At 40.8% G+C, this 22,062-nt stretch overlaps 1 protein-coding gene across 1 annotated transcript; it reads right to left on the bottom strand.

Annotated features, from left to right (window-relative positions):
- Positions 1 to 10,137: 10,137 nt before the first annotated feature.
- Positions 10,138 to 19,144, bottom strand: LOC308082085 (uncharacterized protein). Its single transcript, XM_080423695.1, has 3 exons — positions 18,995 to 19,144; positions 16,856 to 16,970; positions 10,138 to 13,467 (listed from the first exon to the last, which is right to left on the bottom strand). Exons 1-3 carry the CDS (start codon positions 19,139 to 19,141, stop codon positions 11,075 to 11,077), a joined length of 2,655 nt encoding a protein of 884 aa, XP_080279821.1. The 5' UTR covers positions 19,142 to 19,144; the 3' UTR covers positions 10,138 to 11,074.
- Positions 19,145 to 22,062: the final 2,918 nt, after the last annotated feature.

Below are 22,062 nucleotides of genomic sequence, written 5' to 3'. Positions count from 1 at the left end.
CTGGTACTCTGGAGAGAGTTAAGATGCTCTTCGAGCGTCGCCGAGGACACAGCCTTGACCAGGGCATCCAGCGACCCTTATACTGCTGGCTGTGCCCCTGATGTCACCACGGTGATGTCAGATAGTGTCAGACATCTCCATACATGGAGCTGCCCATGTCAGTTATGCCCAAATATGGGACCGTGACATCAGTCCTGGACGTGACGGCCATCTCCATATATGGAGTCTCTGGGAAGGGTTCGCTGATGTCAGACCCCGTATCTATCGCACGTCTTGGGTCTCTATGACGACTGTGTAGGTCGATCGTCTCCATTTATGGGGATCTCCATATATAGGCCAGTGCTGGCAAGTATGCCCTGAACGTTCGCAACAGCCACTATCTTATGCGCAATCCCTATTTTGCAAGTCGCTCTGAACGCAAACACTAAGACTCGCCAGCATATTTAACCCCTGGGGGAGTGTTCATATGTTAATTGAAGGCGCTATGCGATTAGGGTTGCCAACAGTCCCGTAAAATACGGAATCGTTCCTTATTTGGAAACTAAAAGACGTGTTCCGTATTGAACTGTTACGGGACGCACTATGTTCCGTATTTTGGGGTCGTGGAATGACGGCGCGATTTTTATATGAGAGAGAGTATTTCTCACTCACACTCACACACACACACTCACACACAAACGAGACGGGGCAGCCGTTCTGTCTCTTCTCTGTGTGAGTGAGAGCTCAGTGCGGGTGTCAGACAGTCAGTGTTGCCAAGTACAGTGAGAGAAATGAGCCAGCCGACTCACAAAAACAAGCCAAAAACAAGCCAAATTTTGTTCCAGGGAAGTTGCGCGAAATAAGCAGACTTGGCAACACTGGCTATGAAGCCATTGTCTGGGAGTGCGCTCAGCAGCTCATTGGCTCATTACTCATAACACGACCAATGAGAGTTAGCGCTTTCACGTTGCTAGGATACGTTCTGCCCTAGGCTGCGCTGCCTGTGACATGGTTCAGTGCGCACGGTGGACTGGTTGACATCAGACAGCATGCCTCAAGAGAACAATATTCCAAAAATATAAGAACCCAAAGGACCCAAGCACAAGTGTCACAGTTCTTCATTACTAAAACATCTCCTGAGATCGATTCGGTATGGGATATTACATCTTATTTATCTGGTTGTGTTTTTTAGCAAGATGTCAGTATTTCTATTTACCTGCCCTGGCAGCCTACATATTGGCTGCTGATGTGGGCATAGTCTAGGCTATTTCAGTAGACTAATATGGTTGATTGTTTATTAATGTTGAGTTTTTAAAGTCTAATAAATAAACATTTATTTAATATATATTAATCAATATAATTAAATAGTGTGCCCATTTAAAGAATAACTCTTATATATATTAATCAATATAATTAAATAGTGTGCCCATTTAAAGAATAACTCTTATATATATTAATCAATATAATTAAATAGTGTGCCCATTTAAAGAATAGCTCTTATATATATTAATTAATATAATTAAATAGTGTGCCCATTTAAAGAATAACTCTTATGTTGTTATGCTCATCTGGAAAACGGAATTCGTCATAATGGATTAACAGTTAATAAATACATAATATAATTAATATGTAATAATTCAATATAATTAATATAAATTTCATAGATTTTTTTATTTAGATTTCATAGATTTCTATGCATTTCAGGAGTTTGGGGGGCTGGCTCCCCCAAAATAATTAAATAACCCTAACAACCCTAACCCTAAAACTGAATTAAAGTATCAAAAAAACTCCCAAAAAAAAAAGAATTAAATAACCCTAACAACCCTAACCCTAAAACGGAAATAAAGTATCAAAAAAACTCCCAAATCCGCGCAAAACCGCAAAAAAAAATATGATGTTATGCTCATCTGGAAAACGGAATTCTTCATAATGGATTAACAGTTAATAAATACATAAATAATATAATTAATATACAATAATTCAATATAATTAATATAAATTTCATAGATTTTTTTATTCAGATTTCATAGATTTCTATTTCAGGAGTTTGGGGGGCTGGCTCCCCCAAAAGAATTAAATAACCCTAACAACCCTAACCCTAAAACCGAAATAAAGTATCAAAAAAACTCCCAAATCCGCGCAAAGAAATTCGACGCATGCAAAAACGCATGCAAAAAAATCGACCATATCTGCTATTTTCACAGTGAAAAAGACTCACCGCATAGCACTAAAACGTGGTTAGGATCGGTCTTAACAAATTTTCTGCCAGGTATTAATTAATTAATTAATTATTTAGCTTCTGCCAGAGCTTTTAACCTTGTTTTGACGATCTTTGGAGAGCCGCAGAAGCTACGACGTGCACACGGATGTAAACAAAAAGTGTCCGGGGGGTGGGGGAGGGTCTCGTCTATCCACTAGAACAGTGGTAACCAACCTTTTCAAGCCCAAGAGCACATTTTATTTCCAATTGTAAGCCGTGATCTACCACTAAAATATGTTTAAAAAAAAACACTTGTCACGATTGCAATTTCTGACAGGCTCAATGCATGTGCATACATCCACACAAAGACTAGTAGTTTAAATAAGAATAAAGATGATAGTTATATAATAAATGCCTAAATATTAAGAAAAACGTATTAGAAATACAAATAAACTTCTTTGTTGAGTTATTTTTAAATAAAACAAAACACAAAGGACATGAAATAAATTGCTTTTACAGATTTCTTCTCTTCAATGCACAATATTTAGTTTCTCAGTTCTCAATTTCTCAGAATTTTCACATTTACAGATATTCTGTTCAAATGACAAAAATGCATCCATGACCATATATTTGCACAGATATGGTGACAGATACAATACTCTCAGGATCAGCCGACCTTTAATGAGACTTCTGTGACTGCACATTATCTGCAAGCCTTTTGAAATCTGGTTGATACAGTGAATGCCAGTCTGAGGCAGTCATTAAGATGTGAGTCAGTCATACAAGTTCTAAACTTGGATTTTATTATTTTCAAGTAGGCATGCAGCTTAAGTGCACAAGACACAATCAGGGGATACTTCACAAGTGACCAGGTTTCTAGCTCTGCCCTCCAGTTGGTAGTCAGTAGTTCAAAAATCTCCATTTCAACACCTGTAGTTAATGCAAACACATCCTGCATTTTAACTGACAGCTGTTCAATGTCAATACTGAGGAAAGGGTTTGATACAAAAGCAGCTACTTAACTCATGCCTTGTACCTCAACAAATCTACGGCCAAATTCTGATTTCAGTTTGTTCAATTGGGCACAGAATTGTTCCATATGCACTGCAGAGTCAGTGCCAGTGCTCATTGACATTTTCAGATTCTTCTTTAAGAAGATTAGTTAACATTCTTTGAAAAGTTATGATTTTTTCCCATTCCAAGTGGCTATGAGTGACTTACAAAGTTTGCAGGCCTTGGGTAGTCAACCCGGCCTGGCGGAGATTGGCGGAGATCTGCACTCTGAGGAGGACCATTCTAGTTAAGGCAGTCCATCAATTCTACATGGCTCAGCCCTTTAGTAACTCTTGCCTTAATTTCTCATACATCACAGGCAACACACTTGTGCTCAGTGGTGTAAAGTAACTAAGTACATTTACTCAAGTATTGTAGACTTTTGAGGTATTTTACTTTACTGGAGTATATCCAATATTCAATATTTTTACTCCACTACGATTATTTCAAAACTTTAGTTACTAGTTACTTTGCAGATATACATTTAAATGTATTATATTATAAATCATTAACCACTTTAGCCCTATTTTATAACTATCTGAAAATAGCTGATCTACAAGCTCACAACATGCATCGCGACGCGTTGTGAGCTTGTAGATCTGCTATTTTCAAACATATTTTTGGTACTTTAAGTATATTTTGATGCCAATACTTTTGTACTTTTACTCAAGTCAAGTAACATTTTGAACACAGGCCTAAAAAGTATTTCTACATTGTGGTATTGCTACTATTACTTAAGTAAAATATCTGAGTACTTCTTCCCTTCTTCGCCCCTCCCGTTTGTATGCGAGAGCTGGCAAAAACTTCTGGGAACTCAGATTACTTCTTCCCCCACTGCTTGAGCTCTGCTGCGATGGCACTTTGTAACGTTGTAGAACACTCTGTGAAGATTTAAATCCAGCGTTCTCCACCACTGAAAAGGCTTGCATGTCAAGACTGCGCTCGTTATTTCTTGAGCGCGACCCGTGAGTTGAATTATGTGTGCGCGGAATGTACAGGAAAACAACGACGCATGGCTACCCTTCGACCAGCGTTTGCCAGATTTTGTGAGAGAAACAAGCAACCAGGTCTATGAAAAGAAGTCCAAAATAAGCGACTAGGGCAGTTCAGTCAAACTTTATTGTCGAATGTTGTTTTAGAGCAGTGGTTCACAAACAATTTCATGTCAAGGACCCCCAATATATTCAAGCGACTTTACAGAAAAACAAGCCCAAAGTAGCTTATAATAAGCAGACTTGGCAACACTGCCTTGGACGCACTTCTCTAGTCTACACTACACAAATTGTGATGGCTGCCCGTCTGCCACCGGGCCCACCCCGCGATCGACTTAGAAGGCTTTGATGATCTACCTGTAGATCGTAATCGACTGGTTGGTTACCCCTGCACTAAAACAACATTTGTTTTACCGCGATGGGCCATTTTGTTGCTATCGCCCGTTGAAAATGTCTCGTTTTCATCACAAAAAAAAAGAATCCGAGCCAGAAGTGTTTTTCTACAAATCCAAAATAAGAGTGGACGGAAGGGACGTTTTTTGGGATGACGTCACGTTCGTCCATTCCTTCTATCAGTGTCGAGGGATCATTCCTAAGTTGCGTTACAGCACCCTCTTATTTTTTTTTAAAAGACGGAGATCTACGTCAATGGCGGTGAACGGTTAGATTTGAAATGACGGAGATCTCCGCCCATGGCAGGGAATGTGTTAAGTGCAAAAAGAAATGTTTGGTTGTAAGGATACCGGCAGACAGTTTACCTCAGCCATACTTGGTCAATTATCAAGCGATTGTTATAATTCAAAGCTCTATATAATCTCCAAAGTGTCTCCAATGTTAATTCGGAATCAATTGATTTCATGCCTGAGACAGCCAAAGCCCCCCTACTCACACTCCTGTATCAATCCATCCGATCTATGAAAGACTCATGTTCCACTCTAGATGGCATTTCAAAGGCTTATTCCTTCATTATTCACTGAAATCAAATTAAATAAAGGTTTTTACAGCTGTTTTCCCCGTAGCTTAGAAGTGAAGAAAATGTTCTCTTCCCTTCTCTCCAAGCGCAGCGTTGCCGTTTTACTTTCACTTATGCTGCGCATACAGATCTGATCTACAAGCATACAACGCGTCAGGCAGCGACCGTTTTTTGCTTGGAGATCAGATATTCTGTCCAGTAGTAGCAGCACTGAGCAAATGTGTGAAACATACCGATGTGTGTCCACTTGTTGCGCTGAGATAGATAGAAAGGGGGAGATGCTTTAATAAAACTCTTTTGGTCTCACCACCTAACGCAGGGAAAATAGCGCTGTGTCTTGTGCTGATCTTAAAGGGAATGGCAGCAAGAACCCATTGGCTTCATGGATTGGCGAAGCTTTGTGTGATGTTTGTGCTGCCTCAAGAATATACTGTAGGTGGCAGCAGTGTGCAACAATATCTTTTGAACATTCTGTTTGGTTCATGTAGTTATATCCTCCTTTCTGTTATAGAGCAAGACCTGCAAATCTACTTTGATGTAATCTACAATGCACAGATGGACGGTACATGTGAGCGGCGTGCCGACCCCAGGGACATATTTCCCTGCTGTCATGGTAGGAAACACGCTGTACTACTTTCAAGGTTCCCACAAGAACGACGGTCATCAAATGTGTGTGAACGTTTTCAACACGGTGTCTTTACGCTGGAGGAAGTTGCCCCCGGTGGTGACAAATGGAATAGGAGAGCGCCCCCTCGAGGTTCCCTCCGGACGCTCCCACCACACGGCTGTGCTGATAGAAGATATCATCTACATGTGGGGAGGCTACGGAGGTCCAGAGACAAAATGCAACATTCTTTATGCGTTTGATGTGGACACCCACAGGTGGTTGAAGCCTGAGGTTTGTGGAACTGTTCCAAAGGGGAGGTCAGACCACTCAGCCTGCGTCTTGGGGAAGGACATGTACATCTGTGGAGGATACGAACTGCTGCTGAGATATGCTTATGACTTGTATAAGTTGGACACCACCACAATGGTCTGGTCTTTAATTAACACCAGTGGCACCGTGCCACCGGTCTCATTATGGCACACTGCCACCATCATCGGGACCAAGATGTTTGTATTTGAAAGTGACCGTTGATGAACTGTTCATCTTAGACTTAAGTCCTAGTCTGAAGACATTATGCATGCTGGCAGTGATTCAGTACAATCTGGAGCAGTCAGAACTACCACACGACGTCAGGTGGGAACTGGCAGCCATGACTAAAAACCAGCAAGCTCATGAAAAGTGACTAACTACATTCAGAGACACTCGCAGCTTTTTATAAATGTTTTAGTTTTTCATATGATGTTGTTTTATTTGCCAAAATATGTCATGTTTTATACAGTATATATATGTGTGTTGTTTTATTTGTCATCCATTTATTTGTCACTGCGTGCAATCCTACAGACTGGGGCTCCTAGGATACAACAGCAGTGACAACACAGAAATGTGTGTGGGGACGAATCAATTGGTATATATGTTACAGGGTGAATGGAGAACCAGGTAGATTGAAGAAGGCGCGTTCGTTTTTACCACCCACCCAGCAATTCTGTAGAAGCAACACTAGAGGGAGCCACAAGCCAGGCTTGTGCACAAACATATATGGCTGCGACCACACACACACAGTCACACACACACACACACACACGCACGCACGCACGCACGCACGCACGCACACACACACACACACACACACACACACACACACACACACACACACACACACACACACACACACACACACACACACACACACACACACACACACACACACACACAAGCGCACACACACGCGCTCATGCTTTTTTTGGTTTATTGAAAGCAGGACTGTTAAGATACTTTTATTGTGTTCTGGCTTTTGTTTTACTTTCTCCCTGACACACACACACACACACACACACACACACACACACACACACACACACACACACACACACACACACACACACACACACACACAGTGATCCATGAAAAGAACTATTCTGTCCCTATCGGTTTACAACTCAAACGGCGCTGAGTCGACAAGTGGAGCATCCGCCGGTCAGCGCGGGCACTCGCGCCTGGAGGCGCGAGGGCGCGCTTCCTCGGCCTCAAGCTCCACTTGTCGGCGCGCCTCCGTCGTGGACAAGCGTGTGCGTGTGCACGCGTGTTCAGCGTTCCCCTAGCGTAGCTTCCTGGTTGCTATGTGGGGGGGAACAACAAAAGACAGGTTCGCGTCGGCACATCAAAGCCCCGCCTCTCCGCGTTCTCCTTCTCCTCCTCGGAGGAGGAGGAGGACGGTTTATTTCGCGAGGAGGAGCTCCTCCTCGCCTCACGTAATAAACCCCCGCCTCGCAGTACCGCGTCCTCCTTCTCCTCCTCCTCCTCGCGAGCCTCGCTAATAAACCCTATCTCGAAAAGCCCCGCCTCGCCCCGAAGCCCCGTGCCTAAAAACGAGCGCTCTGTCTTCACCCTGTGACATATATATACATATATATATATATATATATAAATAAGTAGGTCGGAGCGGTGCCCGCGTTCGAACCCATGACCTTGTGGTGAAGCGGCGAGTGCTCTACCAACACCATATACACAATGTTGGAGACAGTTTTATGTTTTCTTTGTTTTGTTCACTTCTTTCATCATTTTTTGTTTTTATATGCATCAAATATTATTTTGGAATAGATTAAGTTATTGTGGGATCGCTTTAGCGATCATTGTGGGATCGCTTTAGCGATCATTGTGGGATCGCTTTAGTGATCACACTAATTGTGGGATCGCTTTAGCGATCATTGTGGGATCGCTTTAGCGATCACACTAATGTTATCTTCATTAGTTATTATTATTATTCCGCCCGTTTTTGGATTGGTCAAGCTTCACGTGACATCAGTAATATAAATAGGTAAGACAGAATTAATCAGGAACAGTACTTTATAGTGTGATACTATCAACACTCATCCTTAGCGATCCCACACTGTTTCTTCAGGAACAGTACCTTCTAGTTATTATTTGATAATTAGAAGCCTCCACTTAAAGCTTGTGTGACAAACCTTACAAGCAATGGGCTTTTCACCTGTATGAATCCTCATGTGTGTTTTCAGAGTGTCAGCTCGGTTAAAGCTTTGACTACAAACTGTACAAGCAAAGGGCTTTTCACCTGTATGAATCATGTGTGCTTTCAGAGTTTCGGCTCGACTAAAGCTTTGACTACAAACTGTGCAAGCAAAGGGCTTTTCCCCTGTATGAGTCCTCATGTGTGTTTTTAGATGATTAGTTTGGCTTAAACGTTTGCTACAAATTGAACAAGCAAATGGCTTTTCCCCTGTATGAATCCTCAGGTGCTTGTTCAGATCACCCATGCGACGACAGACTTTGCCATAATTTGTACAACAAAAGCTTTTCATTCCTGTTTGACTCCTCATGGATGCTGTTTGTTTTGATGATTTCAGGGTTGGGGACAGCTTGTTGCTCAATGACAATCATAGTGTGTTTAAAGCTGACTGCTTTCACTGGTCACCCACTCATCACTGTCTTCAATATCAGATTCAGAACAGTGTGAGGAAAGAATCAAACTAAAATACATTGTTAATAAACAAAGTCAGCTTGATGACAACATAGTGTGTTGATGGAATCCACCCATACAAACATTATGACTCTGATAACACATTGTAAAGCTAGCATTGTTGTGCTAACGATACTACCAATAAACATTCCTATCAAAGTAAATGCCTTAACATTCAGGCAACTGGTCTAAATGAGCCTTAGATTAAGACTATCGTATCTACGAGTCTTAGCTCCACCCCCCCAGTTTGTCCTGGAATGTCATTGAGTGATTAATTTGATCTACACTTTAAAATCCTCAGTGTTCATTTAACTCTGAGAGACATGGACCTTACAGACCACCTTCAAGGAACTCCAAAGGTCCCTTGAACACTGTACTATACAGTATATTAGGGCTATAGCTCTTTATGTGTTTCTGCTAATATTATTGTCCACTCATTTGTATGTCTGTGGCAGAAATAGAATTTTGACAAAAATGTCCACCACAAGGTGATGACCCCTGGGTCCATTTGGTTCTATGTGTACACTCTCAGAGTTACAGACCCGTAAGGGTCCATTTGGTTCCATTTGTACACTCTCAGAGTTACAGACCTGTAAGGGTACATTTGGTTCCATGTGTACACTCTCAGAGTTACAGACCTGTAAGGGTCCATTTGGTTCTATTTTTACACTCTCAGAGTTACAGACCTGTAAGGGTCCATTTGGTTCCATGTTTACACTCTCAGAGTTACAGACCTGTAAGGGTCCACTGGGACCCCTGATGGTCCCCTGATGGTCCCTGGACCTGACATTGAGAACCAGTGCCCTAAAATAATATGTAATCACTTTCAACATGTCATTATAGGTGAACCTTTTAAATCTAATTTAATAAAATGATGGGTATTTATTTGTATTATTTTCTAACAAATGTTCAAGCAGATCTACGTGAGCTTGTAGATCTGATATTTTCATTATGAATACAAGTGTTGTGAGATTTTGATAAAACATTAAGAGCAGTACAGAACTAGTGCAACAGAAACACATTATAAAAGCACATTTGTATCCAATTAAAATGAGTTAAGGAGTTGAGAATTAGAAGAATGATAAAATAAAATGAGAGCAGAATCAATAACCTCAGTAAAAGGCAGTGGCAAACAGAAAAGTTTTCTGTTTTCATTTAAAAAACAAGGATGAAGGACATTGAGTGATTTAAAACAAGTTCTCTCCAAAACCACTGGAGAGGTAATGAGTGCACACAGGTAATGCAGGTGTAAACACGGCAAAATAAACACACTTAGAAGAATTATATGGATTCACAGAGTTTATTTACACAAAACTGCTGATAACATGACAATAGTGGATTTTTGTGAAACAAGCCTTTACAGAAACAAGGAGGATAACCAAGCTGTCTGTGGAGGTGCAATAGGCCTGTTGGTGAGTTGGTGTCTCGTGAATAGAGCCGTCAATGGAAAGAATTGCAACATACAGGTTGGGATGTCCTCCAAGTTACTTGTGGCTAGCTCGCCTCATCCTCACACACTGGCCTCACTTCCACATCACCTACCCTCACTTCCTCTTCTCTTGATGTGAATAAAGACCCTTTAACTATGAATAAATACCTTTAACCGTTTGTAAATCATGACGTTTCATTTTCCTTGGCGCCAATCACTGACATTGAAACATATTGTCTTCAGATTTGCTTTATTTCATGGTGTATAGTCTGTATTCACTTTCAGTATACCAACGCACCAATATGTGTCTCAGCTGTATGCAGTAGATAGACAGACAGACCTTTATTGATCTCAGTAGGGACATTCAGTTGCCATAACAGCAAAGCACATGTATTAACTCATTGAGTGCCATTAACGTGTTGCACGTGTTTTTACCGCTATGGCGCAACGTGCCAATGACGTGTTTTTGAAAAAAATTGTAAAAAAAAAAAAAAAAAACGATATCACTATCTGAAGATTTGCAGCTCCATCCACTCCTTGTTTAACGTATAACTGAAAAAGGCTGTATCTCGCTTCCTAAGCACTTTTTTTTTACTTTGAATTACGAATAAACAAAACGTTAAAAAAAAAAACTCAATGGCACTCCATGAGTTAATCATTCAATTTGAGATATTTTTTGTTGCTAAAATGAATATGAATCATGCTTCCAGCAAGACCACCAGAATAATGAGTTTGTTCTGTATTAGATATCTTGTGTCACTGACTGCTTCTTTGAAAACAAGCATGGTAAAAAATGTTTACCTTGAGAAAGAATAGTTATATTTTTACCAAAGCGGTTGTCACACAAACTAGAACTGAAGTTTTATATTACCCTGTATGAGTCTTCATGTGTATTTTCAATTTTGCTGATCGGTTAAAGCTTTTTTTACAAACTGAACAAGCAAAGGGCTTTTCTCCTGTATGAATCAGCATGTGTGTTTTCAGATGTCCAGCTTCTCTAAAGCTTTTGTTACAAATTGTACAAGCAAAGGGCTTTTCGCCCCTATGAATGCTCATATGTCTCTTCATTATCCCACTGGTGCTAAACCTTTTGCTACATACCGTACAGGCAAAGGGCTTTTCACCAGTATGCATCCTCATGTGTCCTTTCAGAGTGTTAGCTCGGTTAAAGCTTTGACTACAAACTGTGCAAGCAAAGGGCTTTTCGCCTGTATGAATCCTCATATGCGGTTCCAGATCTTGAGTACGGTGAAAGCTTTGACTACAAACTGTGCACGCAAAGGGCTTTTCAACTGTATGAATTATCATGTGTTTTTTCAGATATCCAGCTTGTACAAAGCTTTTGTTACAAACTGTACAAGCAAAGGGCTTTTCAGCTGCATGAATCTTTATGTGTTTCTTCATACTTTCACAATTGGAAAAGCTTTTGCTACAGACTGTGCAGGCAAACAGCTTTTCCCCTGTATGCGTCCTCATGTGTGCTTCGAGATAACTAGTATCTCTAAAGCTTTTGTTACAAACAGTACAAGCAAAGGGCTTTTCACATGCATGAATCTTCAGGTGTTTCTTCAGATATTTAGCTTTTCTAAAGCTTTTGTTACAAACTGTACAAACAAAGGGCTTTTCACCTGTATGAATCATCATGTGTTCTTTCAGAGTTCCATATTGACTGAATTCTTTGCTACAAACTGTGCAAGCAAAGGGCTTTTCACCTGTATGAATATTCATGTGATTTTTCAGATATCCAGCTTGTCTAAAGCCTTTGCTACAAACTGTGCAAGCAAAGGGCTTTTCACCTGTATGAATCATCATGTGTTTTTTCAGATATCCAGCTTGTCTAAAGCTTTTGTTACAAACTGTACAAACAAAGGGCTTTTCACCTGTGTGAATCATCATGTGTTTTTTCAGATCTCCAGCTTCTCCAAAGCTTTTGCTACACACTGTGCAAGCAAAGGGCTTTTCACCCACATGAATCCTCATGTGTATTTTCAAATTTTTAGTATGGCTGAAACTTTTGCGACAAACAGAACAAACACGAGGCTTTTCCTCTGTGTGAGTTCGCATGTGTTTTTTCAGATGTTGAGATCGGTTAATTGTTTTGCTACAAACTGAACAAACAAAGGGCTTTTCACTTGTATGAATCATCATGTGTTTTTTCATATCTCCAACTTGTCTACAGCCTTTGTTACAAACTGTGCAAACAAAGGGCTTTTCACCTGAATGAGTCGTCATGTGTAATTTCAGACTTTGAGGACACTTGAAGCTTTTCCTACAAAAGGAACAAACACAAGGCTTTTCCTCTGTGTGAGTTCGCATGTGTCCTTTCAGATGTTGAGATTGGTTAAAGCTTTTGCCACAAACTAAACAAAGAAATGGTCTTTCCCCTGTATGAATTCTCATGTGTTTTTTCAGATCAGCCTTGCAACGAAAGACTTTGCCACACTCCGTACAAACACATTTTTTCTTTCCTGTTTGACTCCTCATGGATGCTGTTTGTTTTGATGATTTCATGTTCTGAGGCAACTTGTTGCTCAAAGACAACTGAACATATGAAAACACAACACAAGGCACAACAACATGTGGAATGACACAGGTTGAGGTGCTGGCTAAAGGCTCTGTCTCTCTGTTTTCATCATCATCTTCACTTTTCATTGCTAGTAATGTCAACGATGACCCTGCAGCCTCCTCTGGTCTTTGAAGTAACTCCCGCTGTTCCTCTTTAATCAGTGGAGGTTCTAGTTTCACCTGGACCAGACTGGGACTCCTATCCTGCTGTTCCTCTTTAATCTGTGGAGGTTCTAGTTTCACCTGGACCAGACTGGGACTCCTCTCCTGCTGTTCCTCTTTAAACTGTGGAGGTTCTAGTTTCACCTGGACCAGACTGGGGCTCCTCTCCTGCTGTTCCTCTTTAATCTGTGGAGGTTCTAGTTTCACCCGGACCAGACTGGGACTCCTCTCCTGCTGTTCCTCTTTAATCTGTGGAGGTTCTAGTTTCACCTGGACCAGACTGGGGCTCCTCTCCTGCTGTTCCTCTTTAATCTGTGGAGGTTCTAGTTTCACCCAGACCAGACTGGGACTCCTCTCCTGCTGTTCCTCTTTAATCTGTGGAGGTTCTAGTTTCACCTGGACCAGACTGGGGCTCCTCTCCTGCTGTTCCTCTTTAATCTGTGGAGGTTCTAGTTTCACCTGGACCAGACTGGGGCTCCTTTCCTGCTGTTCAGGGGAAACCTCCTCTTTAAGCACTGGAAGGAGTGAGAGATCTAGGAGGTGAAAAGAGGTAAAGTTAACATAGTGTGTTATCTGATTGCATCAGTTTTATTCTTATACTTATTGTTTTGTTTTATAATGATTTGTATATCGTCTTTTTACATTGAAAAGCGACACTTGTCAAAATGTGTGTGTACTATGCAATTGCACTGACCTACAAATCAGTAAATAGGTGTGTCCAATCTCAAACATTTACATTTGATGGACTCATTCTGGTACGCATTAGGCCCCAGACCCACATAACTCTGAGAGTGTACAAATGGAACTAAAAGGACCTGTTCATTTGGTTCCATTTGTACACTCTCAGAGTTACAGACCCATAAGGGTCCATTTCGTTCTTAACTATAAATCATTTATCTGGGACTATAAATCATTTATCTGGGACTCCCTGAAACTCCCTCAAGGACCCCTGGGGGTCCCACTTTGAGATCCACTGGTCTACTAAGAAGACAAATAGTGACTTCATTGTTAAACAGAACCTTAGTTTATCTGAGTTCATCCCACTTAATATAAAGTGTCTCCAAAAGGCTCTTATGGTTCTGTTTGCGAAATTAGGTCTGTATGTGGGTTTTACAATATTAAACCAATGAAAAGTATTAAAAAGCGCAAACTGCGGGTAGAACCGCCTAACTCCAACTCAGGGTTTTTTTCCCCGTCTGATTTCATCTAATCCAGGGGTTCCCAACCTTTCTGTTACCACAGACCTGCTGACATTTCATAACATCTTTGGGGACCGGCATGGTTCCGTTCGGTTCGGTTCGGTTGGTGGTGGGGGGGGGGGGTGGGGGCGCGGGCGGGCGGTCGCTCATCATTCGTACCAAAACACAGAAGACAGTTGACTGGCAGTCAATGATTGGCTGGTGGCTGCTATTTATGTTATCAAATCACTACATAATGTTATATCATTGCCCTAAATGGCGATATATTAACAAGGAAAGGATGATTAAAAATCATTGTCTGTATTAGCCTTGATGACCATCTTGACTATGTCTGTATCAGAAATGACTTTGGACAGGTCAAAAACGTTAGTTAAACTTGTAGAGTGACGTATTACTTTACCTGAGTTACATCTTCTGATAGTTGTACTTGAATGTTGACATGAAATAATAATCCTGTTTAGTGTTTCATTAGCGTGAGCGTGAAAAAATACAGCTCGTAGTGACGGCGCTGAAACACGCTGAAAGGCTAGGATAAAGATACCAAGGATTCTATAGTGATGTCACTGCTATGCAACACGGAAGTAGCACGGCATAAAGATACCAAGGATTCGTCAGTGATGTGACATCACTGACAAATCCTTGGACATGTGACCGACTCAGCTTTACTCTGTTGTTTGTAAAATCCTGGTGACGCAAAGTTATAGACTTAACGTTGCCTGCGCATAATATGGTACAATCCATAAATATGGAATTCCCGGCCGCCTTCTCGCGGACCGGTGGTACGACCGGTGGTTTGGAACCCCTGTTCTAATCAATGATGGACAAAACAACTATCTCCACATTAATGGTCAAAAACCTCCTAACTCCACTTGAGCTGTATTTGGGTAAAGTGATGATAATATAATGTATTTAATATAATAATAATATAATATAATTTATTTGGGTAAAGTGATGATAATATAATGTATTTAATATAATAATAATATAATATAATGTATTTGGGTAAAGTGATGATAATATAATATAATGTATTTGGGTAAAGTGATGATAATATAAGGACACATGCAAGTATCTGACAATGTATAAAGTCACCAGACCAACTTTGATGAGGCAGTATTGTGTTATTTAAAAAAAACATGTTTATTTTTTTCATTTCCTGAAAGGTTTATATTTTGGACATGGGTTTCTGCCCGACAGCAGAGATATAGTACTTCATTGACCGGGGTCCCCCAGGGGTCTATCCTTGGCTCCCTCATTTTGTCCCTCTAACCATTTCACCAAAAATAACTTCTGAGCTACAAGCTCACAAGCTCTACAACTATGAACTTGCAGATTTGCTATTTTTTGGCAAATGTTCACCTATAATGACAATAATGTGTATTATTGCGAACGCGGAAGGAGGCGCGGCAAAGCCGCGCCTCCGACCAAGTGGAGCTTACTATATCATCGTGCTTGGGTTGTGTGTGTGTCCGTCTGTCCCATATTTATGGTCTTTCCGTCTGTGTTCACGCTCTCATTGGCTCGCTCCCCCATGTGACTCGAAACTCCGTGCTGAAATGCCAGCAACTGCACTGCCTGTATACAGCCGACAGAGTGCGGCAGAGTGCACTACTACAGTGTGGTTGAAATATGGCAGCCACAGTCAATCTGCGTTCGCCTCCAGCGTTCGCGCGTCTTACTTGTGATGTATTATCTTGTGTCCTTGCTTACTGTTAGTCGCTCTGGATTAAGAGCGTCTGCTAAATGGTTTAACTGTAAACTGTAAGCCCAGAATAGGGACGCTAGTCATTAACATGTGGTTAATGACAGGGGTGTAATGGTGATTTATTTTACTGACAGAGTGCTGTTTTAATGACGTCATGTGCACACATGCAGAGAGCATGCACAAGTCGTGCGCATATTATTTTACTTTAATGTGTGATTAATTTTACTTAGGTTTATGGGTGTAGTTTTTAACTTAGTTTTAGACTTTGTAAATCTTCTCAAGGAATGCCTTGAATTATAGGAGCTGAAACTAAAAAGTTAGCTTTGAACCAAGTATCTTTTTCTTCTTTGACGGTGGCTGAGGAATTATTTTAGCGTGCAGATAGGATACTGGCAGCACTGGGCAGCAGTAGGCCTACTGTAGCAGATAGGATACTGGCCGCACTGGGCAGCAGTAGGCCTACTGTAGCAGATAGGATACTGGCAGCACTGGGCAGCAGTAGGCCTAATGTAGCAGATAGGATACTGGCAGCACTGGGCAGCAGTAGGCCTACTGTAGCAGATAAGATACTGACAGCACTGGGCAGCAGTAGGCCTACTGTAGCCACAATGCTGTGTTGCCTATATGTATGAATGGACTGAGGAGTGAGGATACATGTGCACACTTGCCTGTAAACCTGCTATGAAAAGTAGCTATTTGGGTACCTGGCTCATGAATCCAGATTCGAGGGTAAAGTGTTCTAGCGTGCACACGCATCTGTGCGTGCACGTGATCCTGCCAAAAAAAGCAACTGTCTGAACGCTGTGGTGTCGTGTGAAGTGACCAGTGCACCCCTGGTTAATGACAAACTGAAGGTATTCAAAGATTGGTTTGAGGCTCTGCAGTGCCCAGATCAGACATATTTACATTTTGATTGGACTATAATCAGTCTGATCAATTTCCAATAATTTGCATATTTTACCACAAACTGACTTTTTTTTACTGAAAAAGCAACTGTGTGTGTGTTGTGTTACTCACAGCCTGTCTCAGTGTCAGTGCAGTAGATGGGAGTCGTGCAGGCAGCAGTCCTCCAGGGGGCAGCAGAGCTCAGGTCCTGACTCAGGACTGCTGAGTCGTAGGAATTCATGCAGTGCTGAGGAAACATGTTGTCACTGGATAGATGGACATCACTGGTAGACATCTGCTTCTCTCACACACACACACACACACACACACACACACACACACACACACACACACACACACACACACACACACACACACACACACACACACACACACACACACACACACACACACACACACACACACACACACACACACACACACACACACACACACACACACACACACACACACACACACGTCATGTGGAGCCAATTATAGCAGAGACAGCAAAATACTTTGCCAGCCTTTTTGGGCATCCCAAGTTGTTGAAACCCTCTGATTGATTGAATGCTTTATTAGCAGTTAAAAAAAAAAGAAGCCTATGGCTTGTTTCCATTGGGGTCCTTTGTACTCAATTCATCGAAACATTTAATGACAGAAAAATATAAACTACCATGCAAAACATCATAAAAACAGTCACAATCACAAAAATATGTGCAGTAAACAGTTTGAGGGGGGGGGGCTAGGTTTTCACTTTTACAGCGGCCAGTTTGGAATTGCAGCCACCTGTAAGTGCTCTATTAGAGCGGTTTTGAATGAGAGTAGGGATACACTCCTTTACGACTGTTGGTAGGGCGTTCCACATTTAACAACCAGTCTGTGGGTATAATGTTCTAGGTTGCGAAATATATATAAAAACAAATAGTCTGCACCTATAGCCCAGCTCTGAGATGGTATAGAGACACACAGGCTGACACGGGGACTACAAATGTCACGCTTACTTTTGAGACAGCGCCGCTACTCGAGGTCCGTTAGAACGATGAACTGCAGCTCTCAATGCAATCCCTATGAGAGGTATTGTAAAATACCGTAATTTCACTGGTTAACTATTGAGACTGTAGCGATTTTTTTTGTGTTCTAATAAACTGTCCCATTTGTTTAATGTATCCTTTTTAATGTCCCATATCTGTCAACTCGATATACTACCCACAATATATTATAATATACTCCATCAGTGTGTTCTAGCATCTGAAATCTAAAGTTTACGTGGTCGCATGGTATATACGTCACAGACGCATCCCTTGAGGTTTCAATACCCAGACACGTTTGTGTCTCTCATGTATCATTTTTATAGGCTATTTATTTTGGACAATTATCCAAACAGCATCTTGCAAGACTATTTGTATATTAACAACTCATTGAGTGCCAGATTTTTTTATTTTATTTTTACATTTGGCAATTTTGGCACTCAATTGTACTACCTATGAGTATGTAAAAGAACAAAAACGAATAAACAAAAATTATTTCTATATTATGTTGTCCCAGTGCCAGAGTTTTTTTCAAAGTAAAGGGTGAAGCGAGATACAGCCTTTTTCAGTTATACATTAAACAAGCTGCAAATCTTCAGATAATGATATCTTGGGTTCTGAACATGTTCAAAAAAAAAAAAAAACTATTTACTATTTACTATTTTTTCAAAAACATGTCAAACACGTCATTGGCACGTTGCGCCATAGCGGTAAAAACATGTGAAACACGTTAATGGCACTCAATGAGTTGTTAACATTATGGCTAATCCATTAAAGTGGCAAATTAAATGTGAAACACATCAACTATTAAGAAAACAAGAAGATATGTTGATAAAGACACTCCATACATTTGGAAAAATATTTTTATTTAAATCAATATCATCTCCAGTTAATGTAGGAATATTTTAAAAGTAGGCTAACTCACTTATCCTCTCATAGGGAATGCATTGGCAGCTGCAGTTCATAGTTCTCACGGACCTCGAGTAGCGGCGCTGTCTCAAAAGTGGGCGTGGAATTTGTAGTTCCTGTGTGTCTCTATGTAGGATTGGTCGATATTTATTGGCCGTGGTCATGAAGGTTTCCTCTAGGCTGGGGTCAAAGGTGCAGGCTGTCTCTAATTCAGACAGACAGACAGACAGACAGACAGACAGACAGACAAACACACAGTCCAGGCTATGTTGGTCATGTCATTCTAGGCGAACCTTTTCAAAAGGAAGGAGATCACATTGAGTCCACTAACCTCTGTTTCACTGGGATGTCCAGCCACTTTCCCATCACTGTGATCCTCCAGGCCATGGAGGGTGCTAATATGTTCTCCTCCTCCTCCTCCTCCCCCTGTGAACGTCTCCAGGCCAGTCTCTCTGGTCTCCACAGCCCCCCAATGCATCCATGCAGCTCCTTCCATCTTGTCAACCAGCTGAAAATGTTACGCCCTGAAAAGAGGACACTTCAATACGCTTGCTGCCTTTCTCTCTGGCAGCTTCATAGAGAATGTAGCATTTTCACAAACGTACACAGGTAGCCTACGGTTACAATGTTTCATTTCAACAATGATGTCCACCCCCAGGAGGGTCCCCAGATGATTGTGGGGGTCCCCAGATGATTAGCTTAATGCGCAACATTGTTTTCTCTCACTCAACAGTAAACAAACCAACATAAGAATATATTTGTATGAATTGAGTACAAAGGACCCCAATGGAAACAAGCCATAGGCTTTCTAGGGTTTAAAATCCTCTTAACAGACCTTGTATTGAAATGTACTTCCCTGTGCTTGTCTCTGCAAACTGTTAATAAAGTATTCAATCAATAACTGTATTCAATCACAGGGTATCTGCATATTGATTACTTTTGACCATTACTGCTTTAAAAGTAATGAAACAACTATAATATACAAAAAACAGTAAAGCATTGGCCAAATTGTCAAATATGATCTAAGATTAGAAACTAAAGAGGCAAAACAAATGAAAATAGCCGATCTACATGCTGTGAGTTCCAAGTCAAACTACCCCCACCCTGACAAGTGCTTGTCAGGGTGGGGGGTCCCAGTTCAAATATGATTACTTTGGGGAGTCCCAGTTCAAATATGATTATTTTGGGGGGTCCCGGCCTGAAAAGGTTGAGAACCACTGTATTAAAGTATGAATCTTAATGAATAAACATAAATAAAAAATAATCAAACTAAAATACATTGTTAATAAACAAAGTCATTGGTAACAATTTAGTCATTTCAATGTTATATTCAAAGTGTCACTGCGACATGTTGTGATCTTGTAGATCTACTAATTTAAAACCTGTTGTGAGCTTGTAGATCTGCTCATTTAAAACATGTTGTGAGCTTGTAGATCTGCTCATTTCAAACGTGTTGTGAGCTTGTAGATCTGCTCATTTAAAATAAGTTGTGAGCTTGTAGATCTGCTCATTTCAAACGTGTTGTGAGCTTGTAGATCTGCTCATTTAAAACGTGTTGTGTGCCTTAACATTTAAACAACTGGTCTGAATTTAGCCTTTGCATTACAAAATGTGTGTCGCAAGCTTCTTCCATTTGACAGAGTCAGGTTGGTTGGAATTAGCCTTAGATCAAGACTATCGTAGATGTAATTTAATAGTCTGACTTTTACTTTCGTATCTACGAGAGTCTAGCTCCGCCCCCCCAGTTTGTCCTGGAATGTCACCAGCAAAGTCCGTATTTCTCCAAACATGTACAAATGTTAAATATAAGGTGCTTACCCGTTTGCCTCAAATGTTAACTAGATGTCCGGAGTGTTTGTGTAATGTATTAGTTCATATGTTTCAATAAGAAGTGTTTTAATCCCGTCTGTGGCCGATTCTGTCGGAAAGTTCCCAATGGGCGGTAGTGACGGCTCGCATCCGGCGAAGGCCGGAATTACACTCGTGTAAACGAGGGGGGGGAATTACGTTCGGCCACAGACGGGATTAAAACACTTCTTTATTGAAACATATGGACTAATACATTAAACAAATACTCCAGACACCTAGTTAACATTTAACACCTTATATTTAGCATTTGTACATGTTTGGAGAAATACAGGCTTTACTTGTGACATTCCAGGACAAACTGGGGGGGTGGAGCTAAGACTCTCATAGATATAAAAATGTAAAACATCGTCTTGTCTTGTCTTGATCTAAGGCTAAAATCGTTGTAACGTTAGCATGCTAACGGTGGCTAACGGGGAGCAGCAATAAATACACAAACATTATTATCAACCAATGAACAATAATATAAATAGCTTAGTGCAGATAAATAATCACCAGGGTTACGAAACGTAAACAAAGCCGCAGACGGGTCTTGTTGTTAGCATTAGCATTAGACCTAGCCTTGGTCCCAGCCTCACTCATCTGCGATTAGACCAAAGATTGTTAATTTAGCAAGATACACGATCTCCAGCTTACTTCCCGTTTCTGCGTGACGTAGGTGAACGCCTTTTTAGGAGACAGGAAGCAGGTTGGAGTCTATTGATTCCAATGGGAAAGTGAACACAGCTTCTGAACCATTCCTTAGCTCCATGGTCACTGAACTAAATATTGGACTCTATCATCACAAGCCACACAATATATACAAGATTTTCATACTAAAACGGCTTTTTTGAGAGACACAAAATCTACTTTGTTATCGACCTTTCTCTATCCCAGCAACACACTCTCGCGAGATTTGGGAAGATATCTGAAGAGTCCATCTGCAGTCTGACGGACGAGGGCTCTGTCTGTCCCTTATATTATATTGTGTTATTATATTAGATTTTAACTCTATGCTCTGTCATAATGTTCTAAAAACTGATAAACTGAGATTCTAAATGTGAATGTAGTAGGCCTACATGAAATCATTATGGACATTTCAAAAATGTAATAAAATGTGTGTTCCAATGCTCAATAATATTAATTTTCCATTATTAACTGTCTTGGTTGATGGGGTATGATTTGGGAATCATGACATTTTGCTAAACATTCATGCTAAACACATTATAGTCTATAGTGGTAAAATATATACCGTATAAATAAAAGGACCTGTTACAATGTTGAGCAGAAACAGGAGCACATCTAGCATGACTGAATAATACGTGTGAGTTTGTGGGGGGAATTTTATGTGTTTCTTTAAAAGCATCTTTGCCAATAACAGTGCACTTTCAAACATGTAAAGCATTTATTTTCTTTAATGAAGAAAATACACAAATACACATCCATATGACGTTGTCAGCCAGGGGAGGGGGAGGGTGGTGGGATGGTCGGGGGAGAAGCAAACCACGCCTACTTAGGAGACCATTTGTAGGTTTTGTGTACTATTTAGCCTCT

Source organism: Gymnoscopelus braueri, assembly GCF_963280865.1.
Source record: "Gymnoscopelus braueri genome assembly, chromosome: 3".
In the NCBI taxonomy this organism is placed as follows: Eukaryota; Metazoa; Chordata; class Actinopteri; order Myctophiformes; family Myctophidae; genus Gymnoscopelus; species Gymnoscopelus braueri.
This window is presented reverse-complemented; position numbering and strand designations above follow the sequence as displayed.